At 44.1% G+C, this 16,989-nt stretch overlaps 1 protein-coding gene across 12 annotated transcripts in view; it reads left to right on the top strand.

Moving 5' to 3' along the window:
- The window catches only part of ank2b (ankyrin 2b, neuronal), a 154,599-nt gene that overhangs the window by 109,188 nt on the left and 28,422 nt on the right, over positions 1-16,989 (top strand). For 11 of the 12 annotated variants that reach the window (XM_079579542.1, XM_079579543.1, XM_079579540.1 and 8 more), the window contains 21 exons: positions 1,914-2,012; positions 3,138-3,236; positions 3,347-3,445; positions 3,937-4,134; positions 4,213-4,311; positions 4,399-4,497; positions 4,585-4,683; positions 4,775-4,972; positions 6,950-7,048; positions 7,839-7,937; positions 8,018-8,215; positions 10,086-10,184; positions 10,258-10,356; positions 10,443-10,541; positions 10,610-10,708; positions 10,788-10,860; positions 12,286-12,427; positions 12,824-12,911; positions 13,021-13,124; positions 14,443-14,478; positions 16,262-16,486. In XM_079579542.1, coding sequence (XP_079435668.1) covers positions 1,914-2,012; positions 3,138-3,236; positions 3,347-3,445; positions 3,937-4,134; positions 4,213-4,311; positions 4,399-4,497; positions 4,585-4,683; positions 4,775-4,972; positions 6,950-7,048; positions 7,839-7,937; positions 8,018-8,215; positions 10,086-10,184; positions 10,258-10,356; positions 10,443-10,541; positions 10,610-10,708; positions 10,788-10,860; positions 12,286-12,427; positions 12,824-12,911; positions 13,021-13,124; positions 14,443-14,478; positions 16,262-16,486 — 2,450 coding nt within the window. Of the gene's footprint in view, positions 1-1,187; positions 1,345-1,913; positions 2,013-3,137; positions 3,237-3,346; positions 3,446-3,936; positions 4,135-4,212; positions 4,312-4,398; positions 4,498-4,584; positions 4,684-4,774; positions 4,973-6,949; positions 7,049-7,838; positions 7,938-8,017; positions 8,216-10,085; positions 10,185-10,257; positions 10,357-10,442; positions 10,542-10,609; positions 10,709-10,787; positions 10,861-12,285; positions 12,428-12,823; positions 12,912-13,020; positions 13,125-14,442; positions 14,479-16,261; positions 16,487-16,989 lie in introns of those variants that run through there. The other variant, XM_079579546.1, reaches the window with a different exon arrangement.

The following is a 16,989-nucleotide window of genomic DNA, read 5'->3' as shown; positions in this document are numbered from 1 at the left end:
CGCTATGGGTTTTTCTAAGGCCGATGACGAATTTTGACGATATTTAGATATTTATTGGCCGACGCCGATGTGCGCGGCCGATATTTTTTGGACCGATTTTTCCAAATATCTAATCCTGTGAAAACATTAATACTTGGCCGCTCCAGCTGTGGCCGATTCTATTCTATTACTTTAGGTGATTCAATCATAGTTTCTGTCCCAGTCTTGATTCGTTTCCATTAGCATCGGTTTGCTGCGTTGGCATTAGCATGCTGTTGCTAGCCGCGGCATTTTGTGCGGCGATCAAAAATACATTTACGATTGAATTCTCCCAGTTCTCAGCTTCAAAATGACAAACAGCATGTCCATATTCACTGAAATTTAACTCGTATTTAAAGCAGTACTAAGTAACTCTTGACCCTAGAGGCCATAAGCGCAACTGCAGGTGTCGTAGCAAGTTTCGATTTTTTAACTCATTATTTGTCCGTGAGAGTAAATACTACTCTGACAAAAAATGCGAAGTGAGAGAGGGATATTGCACATCCAATTACACAAAGGAAATCATTTTTTTCCGCTCAAACCTGGCTGTAAATACTGTTTAAGTGGCGCTAGCCCGCAGTTAGCTCTGCCCGTTAGCCTGTTAGCTTCATCTTCGGGATTCTATTCGTGTGTATTGGTTGCTCCGGTCCGGTGGCAGTCAAGTTGCAATTGTGGTTTTCTGGCCAGAATCACAGGGGGAGATGAAAGACCCTCCAATCATCCCATTAACACTTGTATTACCCCCAAAGGGACTACGGAAAGGATTTATTATAAACAAGTTACTTAGTATTGCTTAAACTTGTAGCTAACCAATTGTCATCGCGATGTTTCTCTCTTCCCCTGAGGCTTAACACGTTGTAGGAGGAATCAAAATTTTCTAAAGCCCCTACTTTGCTCTTTCCAATGCATAAAAACTGGTAGGCTCCATCACTTTCTGAAGATATCGGCTTGTATCTGTGCTGGATCGGCTGTAAAATCCCCAAATATCGACCTCTAGTAGTAATTCCCGGTGCCTCTCTGTGACAGTAAAACATTTTCAGTTCAGTTTGACGTAATCCAATATCGCGGTGGTGGCGTTTTTGTCACGTGACTCACAGAACTGACTCAGAAATCGGATTATTGTGACAGGCCCTGACCTGAACTTGGCCGTTTCCAAACACGAGGTCTCTTAGGCATGCCCGCATCCTCCGCTAACGTTACTTTGCCTCATTCTGGAGCTTTGTTTTGACTGTTTTGACTGAGTCCATCTCGTCAGTCTCTGTATCCTCACACTCTTGTACACACCTCTCTCACACTGTGTCGGACCATCTCTCACAGAACGGCAAGGTAAGGGCAACAGCAACTTTCAAGCAAACTCCATGCTCCTTTTTTTCCTTCTTCCTTCTGCAACTTTTTTATCCTAACTTCTTTCTCGTCATCGTACCTCATTCCTAACCGAAACCTCTCTGACGTACAGTCGACATAGTGCTCTTAGCTGTCTCCACAAATCAACAGTGTTTTCTCGCCGTGTTTTTTGGTGGTTTTAGGGTTAGCCGGTGTTGTCCGTTTTTCGTCTGTGTGTACTGTACGTCGTCTTCGATTTTTTTTTTTTTTACATTTTACGTTTTAAGCTTTTTTTTTCTTTCAGTTTTGTAAAGCCAACTTTCTGGACTTTGTTCCTGTGTTGTGACTGCATGATGGGAGGTTTTGAGTTGCGGTTGGGCGATGCAAACCAACCGACGAGTGCTTGTTATTATTTCCATGGTGTTTTTCTTTCAGTTTTGGTGTAAACCTGTGATGCTTGACGGCTGCATGCTAGGGGCAATTTATCAACGCCGGAGCAGGAAATAAGCGCAGAGTCTAATCTTCTATATTTCTTTCCATTTTTTTTGTTTATGTTGTTGTTGTTGCTGTAGAGTGGATTCACCCCCCTGCACATCGCGGCGCACTACGGGAACGTGAACGTGGCCACGCTTTTGCTGAACAGAGGAGCGGCGGTTGACTTCACGGCGAGGGTGAGATGTAGTCGGATTACATGTTACTTCTTTGTAACCAGGCAACAACCATAGACTGTACACAATGTCGGCTCACTCCTCCCCGTTTAAGTTAATGACCACGTTCGAAAGGGAATCCATGCTGGATTTACAGACTCCGCCTACCCATGTTCCTAAAAGGGGCATAAGGGCGGGACCTTCACTGTAGAATCGGCCCTTGTGCGGCGTGTAGTTCGGTCACAACAGCTCTGATGTTAACGGCCAGTCAATCAAAGTCGGCCCTCATTAATATACGAGGTTTCTAAAATGTACCTTACGAAAACCAGCCTGGTTTCTGTCACCTCACCCAGCATTATCACAGGAGGAAAAGTCATTTCAATCAGCTAAAATATTAGATAGGTACAGTATTGGTACGTTGACAAAAGCAGCTCTTTACTTTGATCAGACAAACTTTTTCAACTCAATCTTGGTGAAGTTTAAAACAAGAATCAGAATGTTTCATAATTGAACTATGTGCCAAAAATAGCCTGTGTGCCATTGTTCATGCCTGGTGTGACAGGAGAATGATCAGACTTATTTAACATGATGAAAAGGCCAGCGAGGGTTAGTTACCTCTGCAAAATTGTGCTGCAAAATTGGAAAAATCGTGTGATGAGATTCATTTTCTGATGGCAAGAGGGTCACAATTTCCATAACATTGTGACAAAATAGGTCTATCCTGCTTAGAAAAGCAGTTGAGCGGGTTGTGATGTAACCGTTTGAACGGTATTGCCTTATTTGTATTGTTGAAATGAAAACCAAACATGCATTTGCATGCAAATATTTGCAAGTGTTAGACATTTGGATGATTGTAGCTTTTATCTACAGCAGCCCATAAACAAGTGCTTTAGAGGTGCTATATTTAACCGGGCTGGTGGTTAAAAATAGCCACATTGTCACCTCCGCCTTTCCTGAATAATTGCGCAGAGAGCTGCAAAACAATATTTGACTAAACCTAGGGTGATTCACAGAGTGAGTTTTCACTACCAGCAGCGAGACTAAATAATAGGTGTATCCATTACAGCTTCAGTGTATATGAAGTAATGTCATGAACAAACCTATTCATCATAATCTTTATTTTATCTTGTTTATATTTGCCGGTTGCAGAATGGTATCACTCCTCTTCATGTGGCCTCAAAGCGCGGGAACACAAACATGGTGCGCCTCCTTCTGGACAGAGGCTCTCAGATCGATGCAAAAACCAGGGTGAGCAACGCAGCCTCAGAAACTACAAACAGAACAATGAAGCATCTGTGCTGGTGTTTTTCTACAGTTACACTGTCATTTATGACTAACACGATCTGTTTACTGTTCAGGACGGTCTGACTCCTCTGCACTGTGCGGCTCGAAGTGGACACGACACAGCTGTGGAACTGCTGCTGGAGAGGGGAGCCCCCCTGCTGGCCAGGACCAAGGTGGGTCAAATCTAACTCTGTGTATCCATGTTTCAGTCACACAATTCATTTTGAGGCCATGTGTAGGACTGCAGACCATTCAAGATCAGATACATTGTTTTTAATGGTTTGTTGCTCCATTTGTTCCATTTGACCCCATTTATGCACGGTACATTGTGACATGATGCTAAACTTCCTGTTTCCTGTCCTCGTTTACTCTGGTAGAGAGTTAGTGGCGTCTTGTTGATATAAATAAATATTTAAACAGTTAATGGCAGAAAACATGCATGTGGCTAATAATCACTTACAATATGTAAAATAGATTGTTGATTAGATATGAAACATGTTTGGATTGACAGTTATCTAAGTTTTAATTACTGATTGACATTAAAATGTGGACAGGAAGTAGTCATTACCCTACACTCCCCAACAGCAAGTTCATTCTTGTATTGTAGTGCAGCTAAATGAGAAGTCACCATCATGTGCTGACACACATTTCCCCGTGTCTGCAGAACGGTCTGTCCCCTCTCCACATGGCGGCGCAGGGCGACCACGTGGAGTGCGTCAAACACCTGCTGCAGCACAAGGCGCCTGTGGACGACGTCACGCTGGACTACCTGACGGCTCTGCACGTGGCCGCTCACTGTGGCCACTACCGGGTCACCAAACTGCTGCTGGACAAGCGGGCCAACCCCAACGCCCGCGCACTGGTGGGGCACATGGCAGTAAACAACGCAGGCGACGCGTTGAAGAGCGAGACTTGACCGTTTGCCTCTTTATTTGTTCAGAATGGCTTCACTCCTCTGCACATCGCCTGTAAGAAGAACAGAGTGAAGGTGATGGAGCTGCTGGTCAAATACGGAGCCTCGATCCAGGCCATCACAGAGGTACGCAGCACACCCATCACACAGCCACTCAAAAACAACTCACAACAACTCACAACAACACACAACGATTTCTCCCTTTGCCCACAGTCTGGTCTCACCCCGATCCACGTGGCAGCGTTCATGGGCCACCTCAACATTGTCCTGCTGCTGCTGCAGAACGGAGCCTCACCGGACGTCAGCAACATCGTGAGTGCACAACAACTGAGCATGCTGGGAGTTTAAATAGTTAATACATATGAGAGTGCATGAAGTAATGTTTCAATCTCTGACCAGCGTGGAGAGACAGCGTTACACATGGCAGCAAGAGCAGGCCAGGTGGAGGTGGTCCGGTGTCTGCTGAGGAATGGAGCCGTGGTGGACGCCCGCGCTCGGGTCAGTACGGAGGCGCATCGAAACAAACTCTGCTCTGTGGAGAATGTAAAACAAAGTGTTGATTGGGATTTCCCCGCTGCCCTGTGCGCAGGAGGACCAGACGCCCTTGCATATCGCGTCGCGGCTGGGTAAGACGGAGATCGTTCAGCTGCTGCTCCAGCACATGGCTCACCCCGACGCGGCCACCAACAACGGCTACACGCCCCTGCACATCTCGGCCAGGGAGGGGCAGGTGGAGACGGCCTCGGTGCTGCTGGAGGCCGGGGCGTCACACTCGCTGGCCACGAAGGTACTTACGGTGTCACGGACGACAATGTTTACACAAGTGCTCGTGGGGAAATGGACGCAGATGTGAGATATTAGTATTCGAGATACTTTAACCTCTTAACTCCCGCCTGAACCCAGAGGATCTTTTTCCTCACATCAGATTTTTTTTTTCATCATTTTTTCAACTCAACTCAACTCAACTTCAAATTGTCAATTTTTTATCACATTTTTGTAATTTTTTGTAATTTTTTGTCACATTTTTGTCATTTTTTCATCCATTTTTTATCCAATTTTTGTCTTTTTTTATCACATTTTTGTCATTTTTCGTCCATTTTTTATCACATTTTTGTCACATTTTTGTCATTTTTTCGTCCATTTTTTATCCAATTTTTTTTTGTCAGATTTTATCACATTTTTGTAAAATGTTTGTCACATTTTTGTCACATTTTTGTCACATTTAAAAAAAAAGGCACATTTTTATCACATTTTTGTCAATTTTTTTGTCACTTTTTTGTCACTTTTTTTTTTAAATGTCACATTTTCGTCAATTTTTTATCCAATTTCTGTCATTTTTTTGGTCAAATTTTATCACATTTTTGTCACATTTTTGTATTTTTTTCGTCAATTTTTTGTCACATTTTGTCAATTTTTTGTCATTTTTTCGTCAATTTTTTGTCAATTTCTTGTGACATTTTTGCCACTTTTTCATCCATTTTTCGTCACTATTTTGTCAATGTTTTCTCACTTTTTTGTCACATTTCCATCATTGTTTTCGTCTCAGTTTTGTCGCTATTTTCATAGCTTTTTTTCCCAGAAGCTTTTGGACTGGGGTAAAGCCAAACTGGAGAAACTGTGCTCGGTTCAGGTGGGAGTTATAAGGGGTTAACTCACTGTCTGCGTTGAACCACACCTCTGTTTTGCCAAATACTCACTTTAAGCGGGTGAAAGGTGTCGTGTGAATGATAGATGAGCCAGTGCAGCTGCTGCCTCTGAATTGTACATGAGGCTTAAACACCAGTGATTTGAGTGATTTATCCGGGAGGCTGGTTCACCCCGGGACACCATTAACATCTCTGCTGTTTATCGAGTGTGCTTTTACGCAGATGCTCTGACATTGTCATGAGTATAATCTGTGGCAAAAACCATTCCATCAATATTTGCTGCTCTTCTGTAAGATCAGCATCACAACTGCATTCACTTTTCTCTGTGACCTACTTTCCAGGCTCACCGTGTGACAATTCACAACACTAATGCAGGATGGATGGTTACAACCTGCAGTGTGTAAATTCCCGGAGCTGTTTTTTTTTTTTAATGCAAATGAATGAATTTGCCAAATAGAGGAGCACGCCATTTTGTCTCCATCAAACAGCATGGTATTCGAGTGACTTGGCCATGCTCCTATTATATGAAATAATTCCCTTTAAACTCTTAAAAAATGTGATGAAAAAAGATGAAAAAGCAAGAAACACCTTGAAAAAAACCCGCTAGGATCAGTTTTGTAGGTCTTAGCTTTCAAATGAGGCGTTGCTCTCCCGTTGAGAACCTTTGAGATTTGGGCTGAACTGGATAAAATGCACTCGGTTAAGGCGGGGGTGAAGAGGTTAAAGCAAACGTCTACATGGCAGACTATGCACCAGCACAGGGGCGACTAGTCCACTGGCGTTACTATGGAAACCACAGCAGACCCACACATCCTCTGTACATAATATCTATGTACTGTATGTACAGCCAGCTCCGGCCCCTTCACATGTCTCATATAATCCAGGCTCAAAACAATGGAGGAGTCCATGATGGGCGTGAACACGGGTCACTCCCAGATTAGGATGAACAGACACAGCTCAAGAGCGCCCTCTGCTGGCCGTTTTAGGAACATCAGAGCAGCTGTGAATGTTTTGTTGTTTATTCCCAACAAATGACAAATGAACCAGTAAGATGATAGAATGCAACCAAATACACACGAAGGACTGACAGTCGTGTTTTTGTTGTGTTTTTATTGCAGAAAGGTTTCACGCCCCTTCACGTGGCGGCTAAGTACGGGAGCCTGGATGTGGCCAAACTTTTGCTGCAGCGTCGTGCCCCGCCTGACTCTGCTGGGAAGGTGTGTATCAGAAACAACAACCAAGCAGCAACCAATAAACATGTGTGTTTTACGCAATGTGCACGTGATGATTAGTATAAAAAACGTGATTAAAGTGCACGTGACAGGTTAGACTCAGTTTACACCATATAATTAACACCATTTATTGGATTTTGTTAGGGATTAAAAAAAAAAAAGCACTATAATATGCACTTATAATGTCAATACAGATTACATAGAATGGACGAGTTTTGTTCATTAATTTATTTTTTGACAAATGTATCCTGATTTTGTACTATGAATATAATATCATTCTAATTCCCTTACATGAGCCAGTGTTAATTTTGACAACATATTTTATTCTAGTTTTAGTCGACTAAAATTGCATGTCAATTTAGTCGACTAAAATTAAGACTAATTTAGTCGACTTTGCATTTATAATATTCATTATAATCATATTTAATCTTGTTCCTCTGCTTCATGGAGCTGCACCACATGAACAAAGCTCAGAGCTGATCCTTTAGCAGAGGATTTACATGATCTGAGGCTCTTTCAGACGGTCAATAGAAGTTTGGATGATTTTCGTCTCTCCTTTTCATTTTTATTTAGTCTCATTTTAGTCGACTAAAATATCTGGACATTTTAGTCACAGTTTTAGTCTCATGAGAAACTTTTTATTTAATTTTAGTCCAATTTTAGTCTTCAAAAATATCACTTTGACTAAAATTAAGACATAATATTATAGTCGATGAAATGAACACTGACGTGAGCTGCCCGCACATGCACTGCTAACACTCTGCTTCCCTTCCAGAACGGACTCACCCCGCTCCATGTCGCGGCTCACTATGACAACCAGAGGGTGGCGCTGTTGCTTTTGGACAAAGGCGCGTCGCCCCACACCATGGCCAAGGTGAGAGAGAAGGCGGTCCCCCCTCCTGCGGTAACAGAAAGTCTGCGTTGTGCGCTCATCTCTATCTGTGTCCCTTTCAGAACGGCTACACCCCCCTCCACATCGCGGCCAAGAAGAACCAGATGGAGATCGCCACGGTGCTGCTGCAGTACGGGGCGGAGACCAACATCCAGACCAAACAGGGGGTGACGCCGCTGCACCTGGCCTCCCAGGAGGGGCACGCCGAGATGAGCGCCCTGCTGCTGGGCAAGGGGGCGCAGGTCAACGTGTCCACAAAGGTACTGCGCAAAATCTGTGATCGAGGAGGAGACGTCATGTGAACCAGGAGAGACTCGAGCTGAAACAGATTATTGAACTTTTTGTTAAGAATATCACGTTCTAGTTTTCCTCCCTGGTTCCTCTCTCTCTTCAATGGTACTTTTTGCCCATTGCTGTTTTATGAAGGAGGGGTAAACTTTGCTACGATGCAGGGGTGAAGGAGACAGTGAGTGCGTTTACGAGCTCGATCTTTCATGGTGATATGGTGTTTATATATCACTGAGAAATCTGGAACCTCAAATCCCCTGTTACGTGATCAAATCATTAATCCCGGCTTCTTGTATTTAAAGGAATAGGCCACCGTTTTTACATACTGAGATATGTTCTTACCTTAGCTTTGACGAGTTCTTTAGGACCTGTCTGATCTTCCCCCGTGCCTTCAGTCACGTAAACACAGCGCAGACGGCGTTAGCATTTAGCCTCTCCCCCTCTCCTCTATAGCTCCAAAACAGGTCAAGATAGAAGCTACCAAGCTCTTCCACGTTTTCCCTATTTAAATATGGTTACGTGAAGTGTTCCACTACAAAGTATAATTACACAAAATTAAACAATGTGGATTTTCTAAGCGGATAAAAGGGGGGACTATATTGTAAGGCGTAATAATACCAGGAGTAGTTTACTGTGCATCTGCACAGTAAAGTGAAGGTTACTGCTCAGTAAAGTGAAGATTACTGCGCGGATTTCGAACTGGTGAAAATATTAAAAGCCGGGGCTGGTGGGAAAGAGTGGAGCTGATGGAGTTCACTGATAGTTAGTGGAGGCAGAACAACTCTGTGTTGTGGTCGACCCCTCTCCGAGCCCGGGGGGAAAACCAGCCGCCTCGAAACGGTCGCCGTCAGTTTCGCATAAATCCACATTACAACACTTCTTTCCATTTGGAATATTCACCACTTTTTGTTTCATGGTTAAACTAAAAATCTTGACCCCAGAAACAGGAGCTCTTCAAATTCAACGCCGCCATTTTTGTTTACGATTAACAGCGGGTGCGCAAGGAAATTGAAAGTTCCTTAAAGTCACACCGCGTAGAATTTTACCCAATAAATAAAGTTGAAATACAAGCATTTATTTTATGGCAGACATTTTCGTCACTGAAAAATACCTCATTAATGTACAAACAAGCGTTTACGAGGCTCACCCCTTCTAAGATGTGACTGTAAACTTTACTGGAAGTGGGGACGTCTCCAGCTCGTTTCCATGGAGATGTGACGAAAGGCAGTAGAATTTGAGATTGAAACAGGCTTCTCATCCAAATCCATCCTTTTATTCTTATTCTTTTAGCATTATCTGTGTTGAGCTGGTCATTAGGAGCATGTTTTATTTTGCCGGCTACAGCATAGTTCAAAATGTTACGCAGCGTACCTTTAAAACCGGAAAATAGTGTATACACGTCGTTATATCCCAGTTAAACTGCTATTTACGGGTTTCTGTAATTGGGAAATAATTGATCAAATACAAAACCGGAATATTAAAAACTCCCGATAATAAACCGAGATATTCCAGCCCTTGTAAACACACTCAGTGGGACAGTGGGAGGAGCTTGGGGAAGCAGAAGAAATCACTGAAGATTCAAAGATTATGCAAAGATGCGCCAATGGCTACTAACCGCTATTTGGCATAATATTCCCAAAAAAGACAATAGACAGAAGTTGTGAAGAGGCTGGGTTGGCTCTGCTGCGGTGGAGATGGGTCATGGTTGGTCTGGAATTGCAATGCTACATTTGCACATAAAACCATTGTTTAACCCTCTGATGTTCCGACATATACTCTTTGCTTCTCTGTACTTGTACTTTACTGTGATGGAGGTTTACTGCACGTTGTGTGTTGTTGCAGAGCGGCCTGACTGCCCTCCACCTCGCGGCTCAGGAGGACAAAGTGTCAGTGGCGGAGATCCTGGCTCAAAACGGAGCCACCCTCGACCAACAGACCAAAGTACGGAGTTCATAACAACAAAGCCCGGGTTCAGAAATGCCGAAAACTAAACTTCTGTTCGGTTGTTTCGCAGTTGGGCTACACTCCGCTTATCGTAGCGTGTCACTACGGCAACGCCAAGATCGTCAACTTCCTGTTGCAGAACGGCGCCAGCGTGAACGCGAAGACAAAGGTAAAAAAGAAAAGAAAAAACACATGGAACATTTCACGAATCTTCTTGACTTTCCCTTCCAACCGTCTTCCCGCTTCCCCTCGCAGAACGGATACACTCCTCTCCATCAAGCTGCGCAGCAGGGGAACACGCACGTCATCAACGTCCTGCTGCAGTTCGGAGCCAAGCCCAACGCCGTCACCGTGGTACGTAAACATCGCCGCGCGCTTTGAACGCACAGCTCGGCCCGGTCGCTAACCTGTGTTTCCCGCAGAACGGCAACACGGCCCTGGGCATCGCTCGGAGGCTGGGCTACATCTCCGTGGTGGACACGCTCCGAGTGGTCACCGAGGAGATCATCACCACAACCACGGTATGGAAGAGCGATGTCGCAACGCGGTGCTTGAATGAAATGAGCCGTAATAGTAAAAGTGCGCGGTCTGCTTTTCCAGACGGTGACGGAGAAGCACAAGCTGAACGTACCAGAGACTATGACCGAAGTGCTGGATGTGTCGGATGAGGAGGGTAAGTCACCGGCACAATCAGGGGGTTTGCCTCTTGAAGCTGGTTTACAAACTGTTAGCTGCTTCTGTGGATAGTTCACGCATGCCAGGCAATGATAAACGAGCACAGAAAGGTCTTACAAAGTGATGAGTGACAGCCGTGTCCACACAGAACTGAGGTCCTCTGATGATGACGTCATATCAGACCTGGAGAGGCTGGAAGGTACTCTGCTTGTGTTCGGGTTTCAGCTTGTTTGGCATGGTTTTCCCAAAATGCACGAAGCGTCGACGGCAGTAACGTGAAGGAGAATGTCAAATGAACCAACAGTCGACTTTTCTGTTCTTTTTCTGTTCGTTCTAACACACAATCACTGGACTTGCGGCGCTGCTGAGTGGGCGTCAGTGTTAGCTAATGATGTGGTAGGAGTGGGCTGAGACTGAGATCAGGCTGCTTTGTCTTGTGTGTGGAGTGGACTGTCTGCCCCTGTAATCTAACCATACTTCTGGTCTCCTTCATCGCATTGGCATCTAGTCAATAATAACTAGTGTGACATTACTTTGTTTGAATATACCTAACCTCTACTTGTCTATCTCTTAAGTTACATTGTGTATGAAAGCGAGTTCCCTTTTAATGCCGGCTACAGTAAGAGTTCTCCAGTTGTCCTCTGCTGCCACCTGCTGGATTGAGTCAGAGCTTGACATAAACACTGGCCAAGAGTGTTTTATTCTCACAATTTGTTCCCAATTATAACTGAATTTACATCTGAATACTCTTCCTTATTCTTTATCGATACTTCATTTGTGAGCAATAAATTGTGATTAACGTTTAGTATTGCTTGGTAATGTATGGGCTATTTCCCCCCCCCAGTCAGTATATTCAGGGCCCGAGCCTCCCCGAGGTGCTTTTTTTTACTATTTTTGGAGACCATAACCTCTAACCTTAACCTCCCATAACCTCCCACCTTAACCGAGCCAATTACCCAAATATAAAAGCTTCTTGGGGAAAAAAAGGGTTAAAAAAGTTACAGAAATGAGACAACAACAAAAAAGCCTCAAAAGTGCAACAAAAAAGTGAAATTATTTTTAAAAAGGTGATGACAACACAAGGAAAAAGACCCGTTTAGATCAGTTTTGCAGGTCTTGGCTTTCAAATGAGGCAACGCCGAACTGGAGAAAAGGTGGTGGTTAAAGAGGAAAAGCAGGTTAGAGCTCAATTGCATTTACCAAAATTCAATAAAATAAGAAATTCAAAACCCAGAGCCAAAATGAAAGTTTCCTTGATTACCGCAGGCTTTCATTGTATTGAAATCTCACATAACGTATAACATTGTGGCTCCTAAAAACAGTTCCTGAGTAAAACTTGACCGTGACCAGTGGAGCCCTGCTGACTAACATTGTCTCACGATGATTAGCTACAATAACATGTGCCGCCGCCGTTGTCCCGCAGGTGACGACACAATGACCGGTGATGGGGGGGAGTACCTGAGAGCGGAGGACCTACGGGAGCTCGGGGACGACTCTCTGCCGGGACAGTACCTGGACGGGATGAACTACCTGCGCTTCAGCCTGGAGGGAGGGCGCACGGACAGGTATCAACACCGCTGAAGCTGTACATGCGTCTGACATTACTCTCACGTCTTTCCCCTGTTGTGTCCACTCACTGAACTAACCACGCCGTGTTATGTTTGCTGTTTCCTGTCCTGCTCATTCTTCATCGTCGGTCTTCCCTGTCGTCTCCTCTAGTCGAATGCAAAGGTATGTGCTGATGCTGGCCTTAAGTGCAGCTTTTGGAACTTCAGCACGAACTGACTCACTGAAATGTAGCCTAAATATATATTACAAAAGTCAACACTGTTACTACAAAATGCAGCTTAACCCGAACAACCTCCTTTCATCTAAATGTGTCCTCATTTATCGATGTCTTGTTGAGTCCTGGGTGGGGGATATCGTGAAAGCTAAACCTAACACATTGTTTGTCCGTCCAGTTCCGACAGGTCCTTCACCCCGACCCACCACAGCTACTACTCCCCCAAACACGAGGGCCTGATGGAGGAGCTGCTCAACAACCAGCAGGTAAAAACCTCGCCTCCCACCACGTCGATTAAAACAACTCGAAGCACCGTTGACTGCATGGAGTCATTAGTCTGTGCTCTCTGTGATGTGTAATGTTTGCTTGCTGCAGATTTCCGCGCTGGCCAGAGAGAATGACAGAGAGAACTACAGACTGAGCTGGGGCACAGAGAACCTGGACAATGTGGCCTTGTCCTCTAGCCCCATCCACTCTGGGTAAGTCCTGGATGTGCACACAATGCAACAGCAGAAGAAAACCCACCATGTTTGTATTTAATTCTAGATCATTGATATATTTTAAATCTTTGGTTGTGTTCATGCTTATTCCTGTGGAAAATAGGGATTTAAAGCAGTACTAAGTAACTTGTTTACCTTAATAAATCCTTTCCGTAGTCCCTGTGGGGGTGATACAAGTGTTTATGGGATGATTGGAGGGTCTTTCATCTCCCCCTGGTGTCTCTGGACAGAAAACCATGTTTGCAACTTGACTGCCACCGGTCCGGAGAAAGCAATACACACTAATGAAATCACAAAGAAGAAGCTAACATGCTAACGGGCAAAGCTAACTGCGGGCTAACGTCACTTTAAACCGTATTTACAACCAAGTTTGAGTGAAAAAAAATATTTTCATTGTATAATTGGATGCACAGTAACCCTCTCTCCCTTCGCCTTTCCTGTCAGTGTAGTATTTACTCTCCAAGACAATTAATAAGTTAAAAAATCGTAACTTGCTACTACACCTGCAGTTGCGCTCATGGCCTCTAGGGGGAAGAGTTACTTAGTACTGCTTTAACAAATGCATTTGGGTCAAGTTAAATATTATTTTATTTATACGTTTTAGGGAGCAACACTGTCACAATAGTGTATACAATAACAATAACTAGCTACTTGGTAACAATCATGGTTTCATTATTATGGTGCGTTCCAGGCAACTGGTAAATCTCCGACCTCCGACTAGGAACGCTGCTCGAACTGGTAATTGCTTGTAAACTGCGAGACGTCCGGAGAGCTCCGAGTTCGGATGCAAGATGAAAACAGTAATGGCGGCCCCCAGTGGTGGAGCGCAGCTAATGATAAAACTGTAACAAAACAACTGCACCAGTGAAGAGTGGTTGTGTTTGGTCATATTATTCAATATGTTATGTAGCATGTTTTGAATGACATGTTTGTGGAGAAACATTCATGTAGCATTAGCACCTTCTGAGCTAACTGTTGTAGCATTAGCCATTTTGTTTACATATGGGTTTATTCAGCTGGAACGCTCTGAGGTCGTAAGTCGTCATTTCCAAGTGAGAATAATACCAGCTGCCTGGAACGCACAGATCTTTTTCTTTTTCTTTTTTTTTTTACAACTTTACCCAAAATATGCACTGAAACATCATGGCATTTTGAACCTATGTAAAAGCAGCATTTAAGTAACAAAATAAGAATGAATGTAATTCTTGCAGCCTTTTTGTTTTCATTTTTTTTTGTGTCAAATCTACCGAATTGTCACTAAGCCGGCCTGTTTTCTCTCTGGACTTCTTGGTTGTAGTCGTTCTTCTCCGTGCCATCATGGAGACCACAGCAGGTGACCTACTGCCTCCTGGTTTACACTGGCCCTGTCTCCCCCCTGCCCCCCTGCCCCGGCCCTCACCTCCGTCACCCCTCTTACCCCCTCGCCCTCCTCCCTCCTGTCACAGTGTGCTCTCCTCTGGGGGAGGTGTTCATGTGTGTCTCACTCTTTCTCGTCATCCACGTCTGTCCACATGACACTGACTGTACTGGCTGCTTAGCAAATGGGCGGCTCGTCTGAAATTGACAGGAAATAGTTAGACACGAGAACAATACATTTTAAGTGAATACGTTTGCAAATGTAGTTACATATAAAGTAAGTCTTGAACCTTTTATGTGTATACTATTGATTAGGGAAGTCATCAAAGAAGAACGGTGCTTGTGTTAAAGCAGTTCGGTTCATGTTTGTTTGTGTCCATACGTGTGGAATGTGGAATGATGATCCTTCACAGTATTACACATGATGCACCCACTGCCTCTTTGTGGTTGGTTTCATACTCGGTGTTTGCATGTGGTGTGCGGTCACAGCATGGCATTTACAAAATCACTGAGGTCAAAATGTTATTTGTTTCGTTATGATTGTGTAGAGAGTGAAGTGGGTTTTTTAAGTATTCAGACCCCTCTATTTATTCCTATTATGTTCTCGTTATATTGAACTCCTATAGCCTACTCATGATATGCTTAAAAGCTTGTATATTCTGCATCTTAGGTAATGACTGGACATAGCAATGATATTGGATGAACTAGAAGTAGGCTATTGATCAAAATGAGGCATATTTTTCACATGAGAACAACTCTGGCCCGACCGTTTGAGCTCTCTCCTGAAGATGTTAATGTTGGTCTGCAGTTTTAGTCCAGTGAGGGAAGAGTTCCACACTCCAGCGCAGGGGTCCTCAAACTACGGCCCCGTAGTTGATCATTTAATCCGGCCCCGACTTGTAGAGCACAAATCCCTGAGTATGTCAAAAAAAGTAAGTCTCTAGCCCATTCCTGTGCGGAGTTAGGATATTTTAACTAAATAACCAGTTTACTCATTCCAGCCACTAGGGGGCAATTTGAATAAATAAAAAATAATTCCACAGGTGTCCAGCAGAGGCACTTACATAAGAGATCAGAAGAACACATTATAGCCACGTGGTAAATGAAGCTTAACCACAGAGTGTGGAGAGAATGAATAATGACGACAGTACTTTGAGAAACTTGTGACACAGACACAGAAGTGTAAGAAGTTATTACTTTGGTCACATTACATAATGATGTTTTATTTGAAAATATAAATAAATGGAAGTTAAAACAAAGTGTGAAGAATTGATTACTATTTTTGCAAACCACCACAGTGAAACAAATATGTGCCTGAATCAAGTGTGGATCTTGTGGATGTAGTCGTGGGGACGACTGTGCAGGCGAGTAATCTCTACTTCACGATGAGGCATTTTGGTCTGAGTCATACAATTCTATGTTATAGCCAACCTGGTCCGGCCCCCCATCACAGTCAGGAACAACAATGTGGCCCCCAGAGAAAAAAGTCTGAGGACCCCTGCTCTAGCGCCTTGAAGGAGAGGCTTGACAGTCTAAAACAGGCTCTGAACTTTAGGAGTCCACTGCTGGATAATAGAATAGACATAATTAGAAGAGGTCTGAAAACTCTCTGAAACCACTGTGATTGGCTGATGATGTAATTTTCATATCATTCATTCAAAGTGGTGATTTCACGATGTCTTTCAAATCTATAGCACATTACAGCATTCTTCAGACTGCATTGCCTTGTATTGAATGAGAGCGTGTTCCCCTTTGTCCAGCTTCTTGGTGAGCTTTATGGTGGACGCGAGGGGCGGAGCCATGCGCGGCTGTCGTCACAACGGCCTCCGCATCATCGTCCCTCCGAAGAAGTGCAGCGCGCCCACGCGGATCACCTGCCGCCTGGTCAAGAGGCACCGGCTGGCCTCCATGCCCCCCATGGTGGAGGGCGAGGGGCTGGCGAGCCGGATCATCGAGGTGGGGCCCTCCGGAGCGCAGTTCCTCGGGTAAGACGACCCAGGCATTTCCCCGTTATCTGTTTGCAAGCAAATAAACATGATCGGTTACATGATATCAACTTTAATACAATGCTTAACCTTTTGCGCAGCCCTTGCCTTACTAAACCGGTCTGTGCTCCCCAGCTCCACAGGTCTTCACAGCATGCCCTTTTCTTTAACCGCTGCTGTTTAATTCAGAACCACTTTTTACTGACGCTTCTCTGATTAACCGCTCCGATGCACCATGAGTCGTTTGATATGTGCTTAAAAACAGACAAAAACAGAGCCCCGACAGTAATATAACTCTATCCTAGTGCAAATATTATTCATATCAAGTAACCTTTTGCAGGAAATGAAATGCCTTTTCACTTCTGCTTGAGTAATATTAGTATTGCTGCAAGTGGTTCTATAATGATGGTGAATTGGTATGGAGAGAGTGGGCATCCTTGTCTAGTTCCCCTCGGAAGTATTAACATTTTCACATTTGTTATTTGTTTTGTCTGTCCGGTTAC

This window comes from Gobius niger (assembly GCF_951799975.1).
Source record: "Gobius niger genome assembly, chromosome: 21".
Lineage (NCBI taxonomy): Eukaryota > Metazoa > Chordata > Actinopteri > Gobiiformes > Gobiidae > Gobius > Gobius niger.
This window is presented reverse-complemented; position numbering and strand designations above follow the sequence as displayed.